General features: G+C 53.5%; 4 protein-coding genes across 4 annotated transcripts; 2 read left to right on the forward strand and 2 right to left on the reverse strand.

Annotated features, from left to right (window-relative positions):
• Positions 1-4493: 4493 nt before the first annotated feature.
• Positions 4494-5733, reverse strand: GCG54_00009657 (Protein transport protein SFT2; the record flags this gene model as incomplete). Its single annotated transcript, XM_045409597.1, has 4 exons — positions 4494-4661; positions 4725-4875; positions 5198-5318; positions 5511-5733. The coding sequence occupies 4 exons, from the start codon at positions 5731-5733 to the stop codon at positions 4494-4496; spliced, it is 663 nt and encodes a 220-aa protein (XP_045262121.1).
• A 5481-nt stretch (positions 5734-11214) lies between these two features.
• GCG54_00009658 (uncharacterized protein) lies at positions 11215-12813 on the forward strand (the record flags this gene model as incomplete). The annotated part of the gene is made up of 1 exon (XM_045409598.1): positions 11215-12813. The coding sequence occupies one exon, from the start codon at positions 11215-11217 to the stop codon at positions 12811-12813; it is 1599 nt and encodes a 532-aa protein (XP_045262122.1).
• Positions 12814-13603: 790 nt separating this feature from the next.
• GCG54_00009659 (Nitrogen permease regulator 3) lies at positions 13604-15867 on the reverse strand (the record flags this gene model as incomplete). Its single annotated transcript, XM_045409599.1, has 3 exons — positions 13604-14534; positions 14598-14994; positions 15048-15867. The coding sequence occupies 3 exons, from the start codon at positions 15865-15867 to the stop codon at positions 13604-13606; spliced, it is 2148 nt and encodes a 715-aa protein (XP_045262123.1).
• Positions 15868-18070: 2203 nt separating this feature from the next.
• GCG54_00009660 (putative ethanolamine kinase) lies at positions 18071-19399 on the forward strand (the record flags this gene model as incomplete). Its single annotated transcript, XM_045409600.1, has 1 exon — positions 18071-19399. One exon carries the CDS (start codon positions 18071-18073, stop codon positions 19397-19399), a length of 1329 nt encoding a protein of 442 aa, XP_045262124.1.
• Between the last annotated feature and the right edge of the window lie 1369 nt (positions 19400-20768).

Genomic DNA, 20768 nt, shown 5'->3' on the forward strand with positions numbered 1-20768 from the left:
TGTGTCTCGTGTTAAGGCTGGTTCAGAAATGGGCATGCCTTGGAAGACTGTTGGGGGTATATCGGACCAGGACAGATAATCTGTAGATCGGATCCTGCCAGGCCCCAGAAATATAGCCTCGGAATGGCTTCTGCGTTGGTGAACCGAGGTCTACCAGCAACTCCTCGAGCGGAGACAGACCAGAGAAGGCGAACCAACCTCCCCGTGTAGTCTGAAGAAAGGGCGTCGAACGACAGACCGTGTCGTTAGCGTAGATATTGGTGTCGATTGACGTCGTGAACAGGTCGCGATTTACTGTTGGCGAGAGAATATGTTAGGACAAGATGGATTTTCTGATCCAGGCAAGGCGAAAGATGCTGCCGACAGGAGAGAGTGGGTGCGGGGAGAGCAGGAAACGAGCCTCCGACAGAGCCAGGCAGACGGAACTGTACTCAGTACGAAGGCGCGGGGGCTGAATAAAGGTATGGAGGGGTCGTGAACAAGCGGTGGTAACCGTACCGAGTAAGAGAGACTGTTGGGTAGAAGTCAACGGAATTTGGTGGGCTCAAGGGGGGAAAAGCAAGTCGTCCTCGGGTTGCCGCGATCTAAGAAAAATTGGCTGCGAAGAACAGGTAAACACAAAGCTTCGATTGGAGGAGGGCTTGTCGGACTGAGGGGTTCTCTCGCTGGCGGTTGTGTACGCAGATAGGTAGGAAGATAGGATATGCAGCGGACAGAAGAATAGCGCAGCAGGTCCAAGGAAACAGGAGACCACGAAAAATACCGAGAGTGGTAAGTTTGTGGAGGGAGGGGAGATTTTGTGCGCCTGTCTGTGGAAGGGGGAGGAAAAGGTTACAGGAATAAAATCTGAGGCCCGAGTTTTTTTTTTTGTGAATGAATTTTTTTTTTCTTCTCGGGAAAGCCACTACCTACCAGGTTGGCACTTGAGGTAAAGGTGGAGGCAGCTTGTCGACCTGACTTTTTTTTATTTTATTTTATTTTAGCGGGGAGGCGGGAGGGGAGCACTGAGGGTAGGTAGTGAACGGTGACAGTGACAGCGACTTGGACTTTTTGACCGTGACAGACGGACAGAAATGACTGACTGATAGAGTGACTGGCCTGTAGTAGTGGCCTGGCTTGGGACGTGAAGGGACCTCGACCTGGGAGCGGAGAAATGGATTTTTCCCTGGTTCTACACGCCCACGGGGAACTCGGGAGTGAAGAGCATGGTCAGGTCAGGCAAGGTAATTAATTCACCGTATTGAATTCCTGGACAAACAGACAGACTCAGGTCAGGTCATCAGGGAACCTAGAAGGCCGGAGGAAATGGAGCCTACCTACCTAGGTACCTTAGGTACCTAGGTAGGCAGGTAAGGTGCCTAACCTGCCTACCACCTAAGGTACCCGCAGTCACTCCGGCGGGCGGAAGCCTCTGAGCACACGGAGGTCCAGGGCAGTGTCAGGCGCTGAGGCTTACCTGCATACTACCTACCTAACCTTAGGTAAGGTAGGTACGTAGGTACAGGTACTCTGGGTAGGGTGCGCCGCTCTTGGGGGCGCATTTGGCGCGCCTAGGTACCTGGTCGGGTTGAATAGTCATGCCCTGTAGGTACTTAAGGTACGTCTTAGGCTGCCCTGCTATCGACCCCTCCTTCCTCACTCATACTCTCTCCTACCCCTCGCTGCGATGGAGGGAAATTGGTGAAATATGTCTGCAATTCCTTACCTACCTTGCCTTACTAATGCCCGTCGTTATTTGCTCAATCTCGCACTTCTCTCTTCATCCTCCCCATCCTCTGACGGACGGCTGTGACCTTCTTCTGCATGAGTCCACAGAGTTCGCTCTGGCTTCGCAGCGGCCGTGGTGGGGATGCGCGAATATAAGTCGCGATGGCTTGTCCCCCAAGACTTTTCCCTCTCCTCATCTGTCTCGTTTGTGTGGCCCTCAGCTCGCGGCCTATTCGCTCGTGTGCCGTATGGAGATGCGATGCAAGTGCTACCAGACTTACAGATGCAAAGCACCGCACCGCACCGCAACGCAATGCGCCAACCGAGCGGGCAGATGGGGTTTCGACAAAAATAAAAACGGGCCCTGTCTTGCCTTACCTTACGGATACCTTGCTGGCTGTCCTTCCCCTCGGTTCCTACTGGCGTCATGGGGCATCTATCTACTCATCATGATCTTGTTGTCGGCCTAGTCCCGACCGCCGGACGCCAACGGAGGACGCAAAGCACATCTCTTCGTTTCGCGATCGTCCTGCCCGAGAAGCGTTCGCCATCATTTCTGCTTCATACCTCATATGCATTGCTGCAGCCCCCGACTGGTTGTGTAGATGATACCCCAGCCAAGTGACGGGTCGGAACCTGGTTCGAAAATACGTACCTTCTTCGGAGGAAATGCAGATCCAGAAGCCCGTTGAACAAATCTAAGTCCCCTCGGCCGCCACACGCCAACAACATCTCAGGGCTGAGGGCTGGATTTGTGTCCACCCTAAAGCGGCATACCCTGACCAGCCTCGGATCCCGTCATCCATAAATCCCTTTACCGCGCCATTTATTCGTCCATCCTCCACTCGACACTCGACATGGCCGAAAAACTTGGTGGGAAGTGAAGAGGAGAAGAAGGGTAACCGCGGCTATGGGACCCTGGCCTGGCACACTGCATCAATTATCATTATTTTTTTTGTCCTTCTTACATTTTCCATTCTTACCCGACTCCAGAATCCGCGCGATTACGTTCACCGCACTTGAATTACCTAAAACGGTGTCGTCCCTGATGCGATCAACTGATGCCCTTGTCATGAATCACGAATTTGCTCCTTCGGTTCTGTTCTCAGAAGCACATTAAGACCGCAGACATAGTCAAGCACATAATACTCAGCATGTTTGCAACACAGCCGCAGCAAGCGAACCCAGAAGTTCATGACGGCCACAACTCATGAATGGCTGCAAACCGCCACCATAGCCACAGCACAAGCCCTGTCTGGGCCCCGTGCCGTGCTTCTCCAGTGCTTTACTTGTTGGACCCTTGGCTTTGAAGGACCGGCTTGCCGGCCGTCCATGCAGGAAGAGGAGTGCTTCATTAAACGTGCGAAAAGACATGGGTGTCTTGAGGCGCCCGCATTATCTAAGGTAATTTGCAAACGAGACCTGCAACATCGAGTATCTCGGACATGGTCGAGACAGGCAGCCAAAATCCTGTGCCAGCTAAAGTAGAACGTCTTCCTGACTAGCCAATCCAGTCTCCAAGTTTCCCAGTAACAACCTAGCTCGCTCGCCCCCTTTTAGTTCCTTGCACAGTCTACTTGTAGTAATTGGACAACGTACTTGGCAACGTACAAGTTACCGATAGCCATCTAATCCGAGAGACAACTTTCTCTGCCTCGACACCCAGAGCTCAGTATTTCAGCCACCCTTGACGCTAGCCCGTTGCTTCCGCTCACTGGTGCAAGGAGTCCCGCTTCGGCCTTCCAGCCACCTCTTGAGAAAGCGCGCAGAGAAGGAGGGGCGGGTGTTGGACGTCAAACGATCCTTCCCTGCGGGACACGGGACAGAATGCGCGGTAGTCCGCACGTCCGGAGAGCCGGCCGGTCCCACCACACCTCGGCCAACTGAGCGGCATCATGAAGAGGGCAAGGTCAAGAAGATGGACGAAGCAGAAGAAGAGCAAAAGCCGCAATCACACCTTGATTTATGCAGTAAAGTCTGAATGTAGCCGCGAGGCCGTCGTTTTGGCTCTGTGTTTCTCTGCCGGTGCCATTAGAAGACACAGCATGGCACATGCGCCTCAAGACGCGTCCCGACAGCGAAGCTAGCCCATCGCCCAAGGCTATTCGTATATCTTATCAGCACAGCTCCAACGTTTCTCTTCGTCTCACATGTCCGTTCTCCACAGCCGGATCCCTGTGGATCTGGGAATGGGATGGACTGACTCGGCCCCCAAACGTTCCTGGACGTGCCGAATTCGCCGAATTCGCCCGGCTACTGAGATCACCGCCTACTTGATTGTATCTGCAGCATTTACGGGAAGATGTTGAGATACATACATCAACACCAATTTTCTTCTGCCTGGTTGGGGGGATCCCTCGCGACTTCTCGGCATTTACCAAACTGCAGCCATCTGTCGATCATTGTCGTGCCGCACTGGGGTTGCGAGGAACCTTCCCAGGAAAGAAAGCACATAAAACGACTACCGCGCTACGGGTTTCTATAACTCATAGGCTTACTGCATCCGTCCGTAATTTTTATGTTATGACATTGAGAGATGGGATGGGCAAGCTTGCTGTCCTCAGACGCAAGTCCGAACGGTGGAACCTGGGAGCTCGACCCGCGGTGTCCAAAAACATCAAATACGACAAACGAGTTGACTATAATGCGTGCCGTGACATTCGCAGAAATGCGCCATACACTAATCTGTTATTCATGGCTCAAGTTGAATTATTTGTTCATTGATCAGAGTATTTCGGTTGCCGCTGACAGCCCGAGCGTGCCATAAAACTACGTGGTATTGCAAATCATTTCGTTGTCAGGACCTTTTTCAGCCCGACATCCATGCCGCTGCCCTCCTCGCCCCAAAAGTGGTGGCAAGGCGCAAGCCACTGGAGCCCATTGGAAAGTAACTGACTAAATACCACAACAAGCAGGCCAGCTGAATCAGCGCCGAGATCAAGGTCAGGAAAGTGCTGTGCAGCTATTGTGGATCGTTAGTGAAGCCAGCAGTGTAGTAAGGCGCGGTAGGAACTTACACCCAGTGAGAAGTAGAGAGAAAGGCCCAAGGATCCAAAGTAGGCCGCGGTGAAGGGCAGACGAGGACCGGAGATGAGATGCTTCGCGTAAGCCGTTGGGCCCATCATGGCCGCAAAGGACGCCAGGAACAAAAGAGAGCCAAGAGTCCATCTAAAAAGTTGAATCATGTCAGCAACTCATGGACATATTTTAAATACCATCAGAAACAGATCCAAGTCTTGATAAAGCACTAGTCACGCCGTCCTGTCACCGGATGAGGTGTTCGAAGACCTAGTTCGCTATGCGAGATCATCTGGCATAACAGGCGGGAAGATGCAGAGAGGTGAAAAACCCCCACCAGGCGATATTGTGTCCCGATCCAACCACATCACGTCGATTTGCCGCGCCGGCAGCTAGCCAGGCAATGCAGACACACGTGGGGTTTGAGGGGCCCGGATGGCAGATATGGGGAAGATCAAGGCTGGAAACTTACAAAATTACAAACTTGCGCGGCCGCAACGACAGCACCGGGAACAGGGCGAAGCAGATGACGAAGCAGGCAAGTGCGCCCAAGTTGCAGGCTCCAAATATGAGCAAACGGTCCCATCGACTCACTAGGAAACACAGCTACGTCAGTTTATCTGTTAAGAAGGAACAGTAGGACGCATGGGACTATATCCTAGCAACCCAGCCTGTTCACATGGCATTTCAAGACACGAATACAGAGCTATGGTGTACACTAGCTGCAAGGGAGTTCGAGCTTGGCCCAAGCTGTGCAAGGAGGAGGGACGAAGATGGTGACTCACGCGTTGCGAATCCTTCTTCCTCTTCTCGCCTGCTAGCAGCAGGCAGAGGTGCGCCGGCTCCCTCAGTTGTTGGAAGTTGTATGTAGCTGCTGTTTCCGAACGGGTTCAGCGACTTGATGGACGATATGAGGCCGCTCTGTTGCGCCGTATTCACAGGCACGTCCTGGTCACGTCGTGACCAGCCAAGGGAGTTGATCGAATCCCTAAATGATGAGGAAGCCATGGTTGGAAGGTTGCTCAGAGTCGCAAAAGACAAGTGATGACGCAAATGGGGCAGGTAGCGTCCGCTCAATCAGTCTCGGATAGACAGACAGGTGGGCGCAAAACGGCGGGGTATTTCTTCAACTTCGAGCACAGTACGGTCAAGTGACGGGTGTTCGAACACCAGAACGTGTTCGGTAGTCGGTTCGAATGTCGGTTATGATTGGGCGAAGGGCGGCGTCGGGGTCGTCTCCGTTGCTGCTGCTGGAGGGGGGGAGTAGATGAGTGGAATAACGCGACAGCTGGACGGTCGGGAAGCTTTCTCCACAGTCAGAATGGCCAGCTTGATTGATATACAGGGCAGTAGCAGAAGGGAGGGTCGGAGGGCGCGTACGACGGACTGCAGGATGACCACCTGTTCGAGTTATGATGCGACGTAGGCTGGATTCTGGAAGCCTAGTGTCCGCGCGTACCGCACCGCGTCGTCGTCGCAACGTAAGTCGAAGGGGAGAGCGGCAACGTTAGAATCGAAATGGAGGGGGAGGGGGGTCGGAAAGGAGTTGATGCAGCAGCTGGCACCCACGGGGAGGAAAGGCAAGTAAAGGTTGGAAGGTAGACGTCGGCACCAGGGAGAAGATGAGGGTAAGCTTGGAAGTGTCTCAGAATACTGTGCAGGCGGACACCTGTAGTTGGAGGTTCCCGATGTTGCGAGTTCAGGAGGCCAATCAACGGCAGCAGCCTTCCGCAGCTCGGCCTCGTGGTACGTACCTCGCCTTCCCCAATGAGACTGGACGCCACTGAGAGACGTTATCGGGTCCATTTTCTCTCTGGTCTCCAAATGCTCTAATCCATCGCACATGATTGGCAGCCTGTTTCACTCTCACCACCCTCCAAGGTCCACTGGCGGTTGCATCCTTTACAGACTCAAGCGGGCTGGGGAGACGGATTGGTCACAGTGATCCCCCGCCGCAGCGCCGACATTTGCTGGTAGCCGTGCATACCTTGCGTACCGTACTAATGTGGAAGAAAGCAGACGAGACATAGATTTGAGTGCAGTGCCCGGCATGGATTGATACATAGCAATAGGCCTTGGAGTGTGGGCGAGTGCAACCCCCTTCTCTCCAAGCATACCTATGAATACATCACGTATCCGTACCACCGACTTTTCTCCCAAGGTTGGCATTGTTAGAGATGATAATTCAAGGCGGCGAAGCTTGAACGTGCCGCGCCCGCTTTGGACTGCCCACGAGTCTTTCGCTTTTTACATGATGCCATCGATGAAGGCTCGGGACAAGACATTTCGGGCATGAAGAGATGGACGGCATGCATTCTGACAGCGCCTTCCCTGGCAGGATGAGTTTTGCTGTACACGAGCACACAAGCTCTCCAAGCCAACCAAGGTCGATTGTACAGGATGTCCTATCAGCAGCGGTGTCCGAGGCTGCATGGCATGGGTAAGGTGTATTCTGGCGGAGGAAACTGGTTTCTGGAGGGGCAATGCGAATGAGACAGATTCCCATAATCGAGCCCAAGGCATTTTGAGGCGTTTCTTGCTTCCCGGGTTCCTGGCCGACACGTCTGAGAGCTATGGGTAGGCCCGTCCTGGCGAATCCGTGATGTGTCTGATTGTGGCCAAGCTAGACACTTTGGACAACATGACCACTTAGTCTTGGCCGATCATTAAGCAGGTCCCGATGGGCGTCGCGAGTCGCCGCGGCCGGCGCGGGACCAGTTGGTGTCTTGATGTCTTAGCTGGCTGACTGGGGGGGATCACGGGGTCCGGCCGGTGGCCTCCTTCGCCCCCCTCCTTCCCTCCCCCGGGTGCCCTCCATCAAGTCCCGATTGCGCCCAAGAAGCAGCGAAAAGGCTCCGACGAGAAACGGTGAGGTGTGCCACCCCCGGATTATGGGACGAGTCAGGAGATGTTGGTGAAGTGACAGGCCTCGACCAGATGATGTAGTGGCCATTAGTAGAAACCAGCATTGATATAAATGCTAGCGCGTTTCCCTTCAGCGACCCAGGGAGAGGATGAGGAAAGAAGAGACAATCTCCCGAAAAAACAGTCACTTCTTCGACAGAGAGCAACGACGGCCCGACCGAACAGCAGGAAAAGAGGAGGTACGTTCAAGAAATGATTCAGAGAAGGGCGAGGGACGCAGAGTCGTCGTTGACACGATTCAAAGCATCAGGAAGACACACCAACTCCAGCCACTCACCAGATAGGTATTGATCCAATGCCTCCGGGGTTCTGGACTTGACGCACAGACCACCGCATTGCATCGAGTGCTGTTCGTACCTACCTTACCTAGCTACGTAAGGTACGTGCCTAGGTAGGCAGCGAGAGACAGACCGAGCAACTTACACGCTGCGCGACGCTGGGAGCCGGAGAGTGACGGAATCAACTGAAGCGCTGGCAAGCTGGGCTGGAACAAGATCACCACGTCAAAAAAGGAAAGAAACTGAAGACACTTGGACTTGACTTTGGACCAGCGTTGATTGAGCGACCTGTCCTGTCCGACACAGCCGCCGGGTCCCAACCTCCTCCCGCCTCTTCTTGGAGACATCGCTCCGGCGTCCCGTCACCATCGGCGTCGCCTTCACCTCCACATCTACCTGCCTGGCCTTAGGTTCTCCACTGCAGGCCAACCTGTATGTCCGTCGGGCATTTTGCTCCAGAAACACCAAAGACGAGCAAACTCAATTTCAGCGGCAGTCCCGTCTACTCAGTAAGCCCGAACAACATCAACGTCAACGCCAATACTGCTGCCGCCCCGGAAGACACAGCTGGCGGAGCGCAAACAATATCAACAAAAATAACATCCGGCAGGGATCACCACACGCGCACTGCACCTCTGACCCGGATTCCGACCCCGATCTCAAACCCCATTTATTACGTCCCGTCACCGACTTGGGGAGCACCTATCACAAACAGCCCCCAACGTCCGGCCAAGTACGTATTTCCCGCGTTTCTTCCAGTCTTCCATGCAGTCGTTGTACTCGGAGACTTGACGCAAGGCTAGCCAAGTATCTCCCTGCCGTCGAAGCAGATAGCTCTGCTCTGCCCAGTCCTTCCGCTCCCTGCCCTGCTGCATACGGATCGCTGGTCGTACGCTGGAACTGCAACCCCAGTCAGTCCATGCTCACCATCCATCCTTCGCTCCCCCTACCGTTGCGACTCAGCCTCAGAGCCGCTTGTTCCGCCAACCATCTATTATACTTGGCCATGTACTCTGGCTTCTGTTCGGATCGAGGGGTCTTTCTCTGCTTCTTCCCGTTTCTCCCATACCCTTTCAGAAGACGCGACATCTAACTGGTCGCAAGACTGCTGCTGGATCCGTGGTCGCACGCTCCACGTTGTTGCCCGCGCATTAACACCATCTCGTCCCAAGTACGTCGCCCAACGTCCAACATCCTGCCGAGGCCAAGTACATGAGCTGACGTCGAGCTAGGGCAGAGGAGAGACACCGATTTCACATCGAGACGGCTCACTTGGACTGCCTCGCCTTAACCCCGACCCGTCCGAACCGGCGGTCACGAACCAATCTCGGTGCTCACGCACCTTTACATGCCTACTTTACCACGCCATACTCGACTTGCCTTGCGCAGTCTCCCGTCCGCTACTCACAATTCGGCACCCCTTCTTCTCACTCTCATCGCCTCAGTTTAAGTATCGGCGTCCGTCAAGTTAAGGTGCCCCTGCAAACCCAAGACTACCTGCGGCCTTTTCGCTCGTACTTGTGCGACACTGCGCAGCAGCCGAGCCAAAGCGTTTGCTACCTCGAAAGGACAACAGCCGCGGCGCACATACACCTTTACCCACCACCGCACTATTACCCCGTAGACAGCAAGGTAAGTCAAGTCAGCATCCGTGTTGCTTTCGCTCTGCTCTCGCCTGTTTTCTGCGACTCATTCCTGTCTATTCCTTGCCCCCCATCCCCGGCGTTGTCATACCTCTTTGCCCACCATTCCCTCTCCAAGTCCTGGATCCCAGGTGTGTTGTCGCATCGCATCCCAGCAAACCCTCGCTGGTCCCTTCCCCTCTGCAAACCCTTGTCTCTGAGCCTGGATCATTCACGGCCAGTTCCATCTCACATTCCAGAGCAGTCGTGTCCTCCCTTGACGCAGTAGACCGCCTGGACCCACTGGCTTGAGGATTTTGTGTGACGGGGAAAGCCAGCAAGTGAGAGAGACAGAGAGTGAGCGCGGTGCCCCATTTCCCCTCACCCCACCCCCAAGTACTGCGACCCTACCCACTTAGGTACCCTAGGTACCTTACCCTGAGGTGCCTTGCCGTGGCCTTGCCTTACTGTACAGAGTACGGGCGAGGTCAAGGTACCCGACCTCAGCACCCCTCGCTCGCTCGCTCACTCGCCCGCCTGCCCGCCCCTCAGTCTGCCTCGGTGTCGGTGTCCCGCAAACCACCTCATCCATTGCTTGACACTACTACCTACCTTACACACGATCCCAACCCAAAAAGTGCCAACTAACTATTCGCCAGACCAGACCAACCCAGCCCCGAGGCAGCTACACCAACACACCTTACCTACTACACCCACTACCTACCTGACCTACCAACCTACGTACAAACCCTCGGGTCCCCAACACCGCATTTCCATCGCAACCATTTCCAGCCAACTTTCCCTCCTTCTCCCTTCATCTGTCTCTTTCTCTCTCTCTCTCTCTCTCTCACTCTCACTCTCACTCAGGTGCAACAACCAAACGTTGTCTCTTCTTATTTGCTCTGTCTCACCAGCGAAACAAGCGGCGATCACCTTTTTTAAGCATCTTGACGCCCGTTGCGACTGACCGACAGACAGTGACCAACATCTCCCTCGTCTCTCTCTGACTTTCCGTCTCTCTCCCTAGCGCCCACACTCACACTGTCTTCTCTCACCCGCCTTCTCGACTGTCACCTAGCTGGAAATCGCTCGCGCACCCTACCAGGTCTGCTCTATTTAGGCCGCCGTCCCCGCATCTTTTGCAACGCTGCGTTGAATCACCGTGTGACAAGAAGCGGCTGTCGACTGCAAACACCATACGTTTTCAACCGTTTTACTTCCACCCAGTCGGTGAGTCAGTCCTGCTTTTGGCGCGCCCGCCCTCCTTGCCTACTTTACTCCGCTTGCCTCGGTGGCGTTCGGCGCTGTCCACTGTCTGTGTGGAGAACATCCGCATGTCCAACCGCTAGGTTCGTGTCTGTCGGAAACGAAGACGACGACCCGCGTAACTGCGCAACTGCGCAGCCTGGGTTCACGCATATCTGTGTCTGCACTTACGCCTCTGGATTGCACCGCTAACCTTCCGACCCCCTGCAGCTGTCGAAGTTCCCCTTGATTCTTGCCATTTCGACGGTCTGCGTAGCCTCCACGGCCGGCTCAGCCTTTCTGCTCCACGACAGGCGGTGTGAGCAGCTCCAGGCACCACGAGGCCTCCGACAATCACGGAACCGACACGCTTGAATCACGATAAGTCAACACTGCGCTTCGAGAGAACAAGACACGAAATGGCACAACACGGCTTCGGCCAGTTCAATGGTGGCCACGGCGGAGCTGGCGGCGGAAGCATCGATCCCAATGATCTTGCCATGGGCGGCAACTTTGGATCATCCTACTCCAATAACTTCAACTCAAACTCTGCAAACAACTCCAACGGCTTCTCGAGTGGCTCTGCCCTTTTCGGCGACGACGAGCTTCTCGATGGTCTTGGCAGCCCGACCGACACCCAGCCTGGCATTCACGGCCACGGCCAAGATTTCGGCGGCATGTCAGATATGGGTATGGGCTTCAACCAGACGATTTACGGCTCTCACCATGGCATGGATCAGAATCATATCAACGGTTACTCCAACACGCCCGATGGCGACCCTATTCAGAGCCCATTCGTTCACAGTTACAACAACTCGCAGTTTCGACAGCTACACCATCCCCAGTCTCTCGGTACATCGCTTCACTCACCAATCTCTTACTCGGGCTCGCCTTTGACCGGATCAGACATGAACGCCGAGAGCGCCGATGCCAATTATCTTAACGCCAAGAACAGAGCCAGAATGGCCCAAGCAATGCAGCGAAAGAGCTCTTCCAACACCCGAAGCCCAATGACGCCCAAGTCGACCATGCACTCCGTGCCTGAAACTACTGGCTTTGGCTCACAGTCAATCAGAACTCAAGGCTTGCATGAGAAGTCACCATCTGCCGGTCAGTGGATGCAGACACCAACTGGAAGCATGGCGGCATCTTACGGCTCGGGCTTTTCGTCGCCCATTCAGCCCGGCTTGGCCCAACTGAACGAGGTAATGATGAAAGGGGGCACTTCCATGCCCGCAAAGCTTGGTGTTCAGCCCGCTGCTGTGTCTTCACAGGAAATGAAGCGCAAGCGGCGCCGTGAGTCCCACAACCTAGTTGAGCGAAGGAGACGAGACAATATCAATGAAAGAATTCAAGACCTCAGCAGACTGGTACCTGCGCACCGTCTGGAAGATGAGAAGATTCGCAAGATGATTCAGAACGGTACGCCGCTCTCGCCCACCCTCACAGGCATTTCAAATCCCTCTCAAGCTACCTCGGGTCTTGCTGGTCCCGGTGCACGTCGCGCAGCTGGTGGCACGACTGGCAACATTACGACCGGCCTGCCCATTGAGGACAAGGACAAGGGCCCTAATAAGGGCGACATCCTCAACGGCGCTGTCAGTTGGACCAGAGATCTGATGTGGATGTTGCATTTGAAGCTTCAACAGCAGGAGGAGCTCATGAACGCAATTGCGGAACTCGGCGGCCACTTCCCGTTCGAGCTTACAGAAGACGAGAAGCGCATGCAAACGGAATTGATGGAGGCAATCTCGAAGAACGATGACTTGGGGTACTCACGCGCGAGCGGCTCTGGGCTGAGGGTTCCCCATCATACCGACTACCGCGGCGAACCTCTCAACGGCTCTACCAATCCCGATGGCCTTCCTGTCAGCCCCCGGGACGATGCCGCTGCTGCCCTAACCAACGACCTGGGAGCCGGGAGTGAGTTCTGGAACGACCCAGACGACGACGAAGGTGGACCTGTGTCGCTGAACTTCAAGGAAGAGGACGAGTTCGGTATGGATTTGACACAATAGTGTCGTGACATTTTGGAACGACGGTGTTTGAACGATCATCAGCTTTTTTTCTTTTTTGCTACTGGCGAAGCCTATAGCTGGGCTAAGCTGGATGCCGTTGTGTGATTCGTTCTCATACTTTTATTCTTGTGTGGGCTTCGCGTCTTTCGGTCGGTCATAGGGGTTTGGATCATAGGCAGCGGCGTTGGCAGGATCTGCGGTTACGTAGGCAACGGCGGAAAGCGCGCGAAGGGGCAACAACATGACGCGGATTTGCCAAAGGTATGCGTTGGTTCTTTTACTCTCTGCTTCCTTGCCTTTTCTTTCCTGGGTTTACCGAGCATTTATCTACTGGCAGTCGTGATACCTCTGGGGGCTTCGGTTGGGCATTTGCAAGATTTATATTCTCTTCATCTTGCGGGCGGTCTTGCATCTTATTCCAGGCAGCTCGTTTCTCTTTTTTTTTTCGCAAGGATCATTTCTCTCTCCTCTTAATGCTAAGGTATTCTTTACATGCCTACGTTTGTCAATCCGGTCTGTTTTGTATCTACCATGCTCGGCGTGACGTCCCGACCTCCCCACGTAAGTGGCGTGTGTGTGTTACTTCACATTTTCCTCCTGCATCCATCCACACAATGATACCCCCTTTTTTTTATTTCCATAGTAAAGCTCGTGACTTTTTGCACTTGGCTCCACCCATCACGGGCTTCGTAGTTGTGTGACTTCTGTATCGAGATTTGCCAACGGCCGCCCAAGACTTCCCTCGCAGACGAGACGAATTCAGGGTCGAACATCACAGCCAGGATTGTCTCTACCAATGCCGCACACAAAGAAGATGCTCGCTCATCGCTGTCAACAGGGTCCAAGCCTCCTTACGTTTCATGTCCTCCTGCAATGCGATTCTCTCGAGCGCCGTCTGCCCATTAAAGTATTTCCAAAAGTCTTGCCACGCCTTGGCGACTTTTGGATCCTTGAAGCGCTTGCCGATGGCCGAAAGGTAGAGCGAGTCTTTGCCCGTGGCCTTCTTGGCGTCGACAATGATGTACGGCACCATGCGCGCCAGGTGCGGCGCGTCATTGGTTGACGGGTGATCCGTCACCGCCGGCAGCACCTTACGGGCATGCGCCGTGGCCTTCTCGGCAGCTTCGCGCTGCGTCTTCTCCGCGATGCGCTCCAGCCGGGCCTTTTCGGCCACCTGCTCGCTCATCGTCGGCACGTGCGCCCCTGCCGCCCCGTCGGTCTCGGACTGCTCGTCGACGGGGTTCAAGATGCCAGAACTGCTGCTGCGCGCCCCGCTGCTGGTGCTGAGAGAGCTGGTTTCGTCGGCCTTACGCAGCTCATCACTCTCGAGCTTGTGTTCGACCTCGTAAATTATCTCGGGCCAGACGATGACGTATGCGAAGGTGCAGAGCTGGGTGACCCAAGCACCACGCATCAGCCATGCCAGCATGGCCAAGTACGTTGGGCGATGCGCCTTGCTAGGGCAGAAATGCTTGTAAGGCCGCGGCGCGTAGGACAGTTCGGCGAGGAAGTTGGTCAGTGGCGGCGCCAGGGGGAATGTCTTTTGCCACTCTGAACTAGCCCTGGGGAGGTTGCGAGTGTCACAATTCGGGGACATGATGTAGATATCACGAGCATGCAGAGGCGGGATTGCAATGGCGCGGCGCCAAAAGATGAAGTGCTGTGCGTACTTACGCACTTGGCTCAGCGTCAGGACGTTACTTTGGCCGACTTGATAGAAGCTATGTTCCGATCAGAGACTTGCCAAAAGAATGCTACGAGGCATTGGGCGGGAGTCGACTCACGACTGTGTTGGCTTTGACAAACGAGCAAACTCGACCATGGCGACTGTGCTGGGGTCTGGGTCTGCCTGCAGCTCAGCAATAATTTTCTTCTCATCCCCCATGAGAAGCAGTGCAAAGTTGCGATCCAGAAAGCCGGGCTCGTCCAGGGTGTCTTCCCCTATGAAGGAGTTCGCTGTTGTCAGCCAGAGACCTCTGGACTCCTTCTGACCGATTTGGTGGAGGTCGGTAACGTAAAATGGCACGGGAATCTGAACGGAGGGTGTGATAGGCCCAGCCGCCGTGTCGAGTTGCAGAGCCGCAATCTTGTTTTGAGACACGGCTTCATAAATGTCCTGGACGGAGGCGGCGAGAGACGACGTTGCTAATATCTCGCTCCACAAGGAGCTCATCTTGCGTTCTACAGCACGGTGTCAGCATTGATGCCACATAAACGACGGCCATTTAACTTACTGTCTTCGCGGCCCTTATCTTTCAATGCAGAGATGCGTTTTGACTCTTTCCACACGAACTCACTGTGTTGTTGGCAGTATTTGTAGGCCTTGTTCACTTTCTTAATAATGTTCAGATACAGGGTGTCGATGAGCTCCTTGGCTTCCTGCTTCCTCGGGTTGAGAATAAAGACCAGGTTGAACATGGTCATGGAAGCGCGTTTGTCATCCGCCTCCTCCGGCTGGAGCTTTTCATCGTCTCTTGGTTCTGTCTGAGACGCGTCGGCGCCAGTGGTCGTTTCGTCGTTGTCCTCGTTTGGTTCATAGTCGACCAAGACGGCCGACTCCTCCGTCCGCACAGATTTGGCCCTCTCCGGCTTCCCTTTCTTCTTTCTCTTTTTCTTCCAGCTACCACTTTCGGGCACGTGGATGGGATAAGAGACGCAGTACAGTGGGTCGAGAGACAGCTGAAAGAGTTTCTTGTGATAGGCTCTTCCGGGCGTTAAGATGCTGGCGAGATCTTTCGTAGGGAAGCCGGCCACATGCTCCCAGGGCACGATCTGAGTGCCTTCATCGGTGATTAGGTGATCATCCCCCGCGGTCCATTGCTGCAGATCGTCCGCGTTTGCATCCGCGTCAAGCGAGGCGGGTTGATTTAGACGCTCAAGCAGAATGTCATCGCTATCTGCGGCGGTATCTGCCGGCTCGTGGATCTTTGATTGGTTTGGGGGCAGAACCTGAGGCGGGTAGTGAAAGACGAAATTGGGGCCATCACGAGATCTGTTGATGACGAGCGCCACGGCTAGAAAGTTGGACGGGTTCGGAAGCACGGGCTGCGCCATGTCGGCAAAAGTCGGTGTCACAGGGACGATGGCTCGTTTGGAGGGATATTCAAACGGCTCTAAGATGTCAATGATGAGGGGGAAGTGCTCCAGCAGGTATCGTCATACTCCAGCCGCGTGGTTGGAACGGACGGACACCAAGGAACTCGACGCTAGTTAAGGCGGCAAGCAGGCGATCTACATCTCATCCTCCCAAAATGCAGTTCTTCGGCAGGGTTGCAACGGGAAATGGTGCACAGGGTCGTTGGCTGGGCGCGATCCGATGTTTGTACGTAACGACGGGAGGATGTTGATGGACAACTATACATGCGATAGTGTCTTGTTAGGATGCGCCGCCGTGAATGGACGGGTAAGCAAGAGCGGAAACGCGCGCGGCCAATAGACGAGAGGCTGCTGCTTGGCGGCGAGGGCGGAAGCGCAGGATGGGCTAACGCATGTGGCTCAACGCCGTTTCGATGTTAGAGTGGGGTTGAGGCTCCCAAGGTTTCGGCGGTGGGCAGCACTGGTAGCATGCTCCAGCAGGTACTTTCGAGGAAGTTTATTCGTGTGCCCAGGCGGAAACACTGTCAAAGGGTCCTCTAATGCGGGTCTGAACCCAGAGCCGTCACATGTCTTGGAGTTCCCCCTCCAAAAAAGCCCCCATCTCCAAGTTTCGATGCATACCATCTAACTAGCCTGTATCGCCCAATTTCCTTATCTCCTTCCTGTCATGTGCTGGCCTGGGCACATAGACGAGCGCAGCGACATATGGACTGCATCGAGGAGAGACACGTGTAGTCGGTGAGCGTGCTGAGGCGGGCAGTGGTGACAGGTGACATGACGAGACTTGCTCGGCTACAACAATGACGAAACAACGGCATGGGAGCCCCAACTTTTGGGGGTCGTTTACGATCCATCCTCCAGGTCGGGGGAGAAAGCGGCCAATGCCGAGGGAGGACATGGCCAAGTGGCTGTCTAATTCGTCCAGTCCCGGGCGATCCAGGCTCTTGTGGTTGTCGCACTGCATGCAAGAACAGGTAGCAGCTGCTGCAAGGCCCTGAAAAATAGCCAGACCTAACACTTCCGGGCAGCTTTGGTGGCGGCGGGGAAACCGTTCCAATAAGGTAAAGAAAAGAGCACACTCTCGCACACGAGCAAACAAGAGAAAGCCAGGGGGGAGAGGAGAGAGAGAACCTCTTGGACCCCTCCTCGCCCCCGACGCCCACCCGCTTGTCTCTCTGACGCTCGTGCCACGCGTCCAGCGCAAAGGCCAACAAATACGGGATCGTTGAATCAATTGCGCCCCTAAGCAAATCTGGCTCTGGCGCTGGCGTTGGGGTCGCTGCAACACACATGAAAGACGGGCACTACCTAGGTAAGCAGTCGGTACCTACAATCACTGCCACGGGTCAAGAAATCCACCCCCCCCGCCTACGGGCAGTAGAGTCCCCTGAATTGAAAATGTGGCGGCCCCAGTGGCTTTCACATGTCCTGCCTATTGCCTTTTCATCTCTCAGCATCTCTGTAACTCTACGGAATCCGCTATCTCAGTACTAGCTATTCCCTGGCTGACTGGCTGGCTGGCTACTTCATTGTCTACTTCCTTTCCTTGACCGACGACGAAAGGAGGATAGCCACTGCCCACCGCCAAAAACCACACCCCCAACGAGAACTCATCTTCAATAAAATACCTGGCTCAGCGACGAGTTTTTTTTTTTCGATCTTCGGCTCCGCAACGAGGAAGGCAATAGGTCGTGTGCTCCGCTTGACTCGATTCGCGCCAAAGACGACAACTGGTTCTCGACTTTAATACTGAAAGTCCTGCCCCTTCCCTGTCAATCTGTCTGGATTTTCTTCCCAGTCTCAATATCCTCCCCCCCTCTCTCTTCTCTTCTTCGATTCTTCACGCCCCCATCAATTCGAATTGTTGGCTCGTTTTCTGCCAATCTGGCCCCTACCACATCCGCCTACTGTCGGCTCCTCCCTCGAATCATCGACCTCCCTTGCGACCCCCTGCCTATCTCAGACCGCCTCAACACCCCTATTCGCAATCTGTCGTTGAACTGAGCGCAACCTGGCTCGACCTTGACGATTTACATAGCTGTCGTAGATCATCACCCTCGAAGGCCGGTCACCCTGTAGCCATTGCCCTCCCGCTACCCTCCCGCTATTGTCTGGGCTCTCGACGTTTCTTCCTTTTACCAACAACCTTGACGGTCCAGCCATGACCCAAGGTGCGAGCAACGGCCACCCGAACGGGTTGACGTCTGCCCACGTTCCATTCCTCCCCCTCTCCTTCGACAGCGAAGACTCTCGGCAATCCGCCACTCGTTTGATCCTGACCGTTCGACCAGACTGGGACACCGCCGATGACAAGATCGAGTTTGTTCGCTTCACCGACGGCATCACCAACACCTTGCTCAAGGCCATCAATAAGCGGAAAGGGTGGTCCACGGAGGAGGTGGACAGGGAGGCCATACTGCTGCGAGCCTATGGCAATGGAACCGCAGTTCTCATTGACCGCGAGCGCGAGGCCCAGAACCATGAGCTTCTCATGAAGTATGGCTTGGCACCCGAGCTGCTTGCTCGCTTCAAGAATGGCATGCTCTATCGCTTCGTCAAAGGCAGCGTTACCGCCCCCGAGGACCTCAGGAAGCCATCCATCTACACCGCCGTTGCCAGAAGATTGGCTCAGTGGCACGCCACTGTCCCTTGCCTGACGCACCCGACATCGAAGAACGGCACCGCCAAGGAAAATGGAGACCACAGCCACCTAGACCGGGACGAGATGATTGAGAATGCTGCGCCCGGAAAGCCAACCCCGAATGTCTGGACCGTGATGCAGAAATGGATATTGGCCCTGCCCACGGATACATTAGAGCAGAGACAGAGACAGGACAAGCTACAACACGAACTGGAATGGCTTGTGAATGAATTTAGCCAGCGCCCTGGATTGGGGGTCGATGGGGTAAGAAACTCTCACCTAACTCGCTCTCTGGAATGGTGTTGGCTAAACAGTCCCGACTCGCAGCTTGTGTTTGCCCACTGCGATCTTTTGAGCGGGAACGTCATTGTGTTACCGACGACCTACGCTGCGAGTGGCGCTAAGGATCAAGTCTCGGTCACGTTTATCGACTACGAGTACGCAACACCGTCGCCAGCTGCATTCGACATCGCCAACCACTTCGCCGAATGGGGCGGTTTTGACTGCGACTACAGCGTGCTGCCTAGCCGGAGCCAGCGTCGTGAATTCATCGACGAGTACATCCGCGCCTACTATAAGATTCTGCCTGGCAAGAGCATCATCGACTTGGAGACCGAAGTAAAGAAACTCAACGACGAGGTAGACCTGTTTCGTGGCGTACCAGGCTTTTACTGGGGCATCTGGGCGCTTATCCAAGCTGTCATCTCGGAGATCGATTTCGACTACGCGTCTTACGCCGAGACACGTCTCGCAGAGTATTGGGCCTGGAAGGAAGAAAGGGATGGCAGCAGAGCCGCAGCCAACAAGGAAAAGCCCCTGCGCGAGCGACGATGGGAACAAGTGGAGTAAGTAATGACAAAGTGCTTCCTGTCACGAGGAGGCTTTGATGACGGGCATCAGCGAAGAACAACGCAAAAAAAGGAGTTTCTTTAGGCAAGGATTTCTGTACATAAACTTCAACTGCGAAACAGAAATGGATTGATGGGAGCGAAGCATGATATCGATACGGGCCGGCGTCATTCAACATGAGCTCGACGAAGGCCTCAAATGAGCTCCGGGGCGTTTCGGGACTAGATGGAATCTAAGTAATAATTATCCTCCCATTGTTAGTACACATGAGCATGACAGAAGAAGAGAGTATGAGCCAGACGAGCCCCGTGATTATTTCACGCATCTCTAGTGTAAGCAAACCAAAAAATAAATATCTGGCAAGGTCTGTGTTGTTGCTGCTCTGCCCAGGGTCCATCTGGATAGAAGGGCAAATACGTGGTCGTCTCTACCTTGCGTAGGTATGTATGTGCCGTACAGCTTTGCCTGCCACACGACTCGAGCAGATAGCCGTGGTGGTCAGAAAAGAGGGGGAAAAGGGGACGAACGGGAGAAACTTTTTGGTTTTGTTACCCAGTTTTTTTAGTGTTCTAGAAAGAGATTTTTTTTTTTACTAATAAGCTTTAAGGTATTAATAGATATCCTGCTATTTAGCCTTATCTCCTAAGGTTATAGAGAACCCTAAGGGAAAGGATTAGTATAGCTATAACTAGCTAAGCTAGGTAAAGATTATAGTATTATAACTTTATCCCTATTATATATACTAACTAAGATATTAATAGCTCCTAGTCTTAACTAATATAATACTACTAATATATATAATAATATTACTAATAACCCTAATTATACTCTAAATTTCTATTATTATATTAGTTTCTAATAAGACTTCTTTAATTACTACTTTAGTTTTAAGAGAAGTATTAATATCTTAATAATAAATAACTTAAATAACTACTAAAATATTTAAATATACTTCCTAAGTATTTATATAGTTCTTCTTAATATTATATAATATAAAGTAGTAATTTACTAAACTTAGTAAAACCTTAAAACTATACTAATTACTATTAATAATAGTACTCTATACTAAGTATTAGATATAGTATAGTTAAATATACTAGGAATTTTAATATAGTAGATAGTTTTATTAACTAAGATATAGTAGTATTAAGTGTAGGAGGATTCGTAGTAGTATAGCTATAAGTACCCTATTAATTAGTCTCGAAAAGTCTCTTTTTTTTTGAACCATGCAGCTTACATAACGCAGTTACCTGGGGCCGAGGCCCGCAGGCAACGAACGGGAGAAACAAAAACCGAAAGCTGGCAGCGATCCAGTCCGGAAGACAAAACATGGCAAGTACTTGCACATCGGTAGTAAGAAACAACAAAT

Source organism: Colletotrichum gloeosporioides, assembly GCF_011800055.1.
Source record: "Colletotrichum gloeosporioides strain Lc1 chromosome Unknown consensus_57, whole genome shotgun sequence".
NCBI lineage: Eukaryota > Fungi > Ascomycota > Sordariomycetes > Glomerellales > Glomerellaceae > Colletotrichum > Colletotrichum gloeosporioides.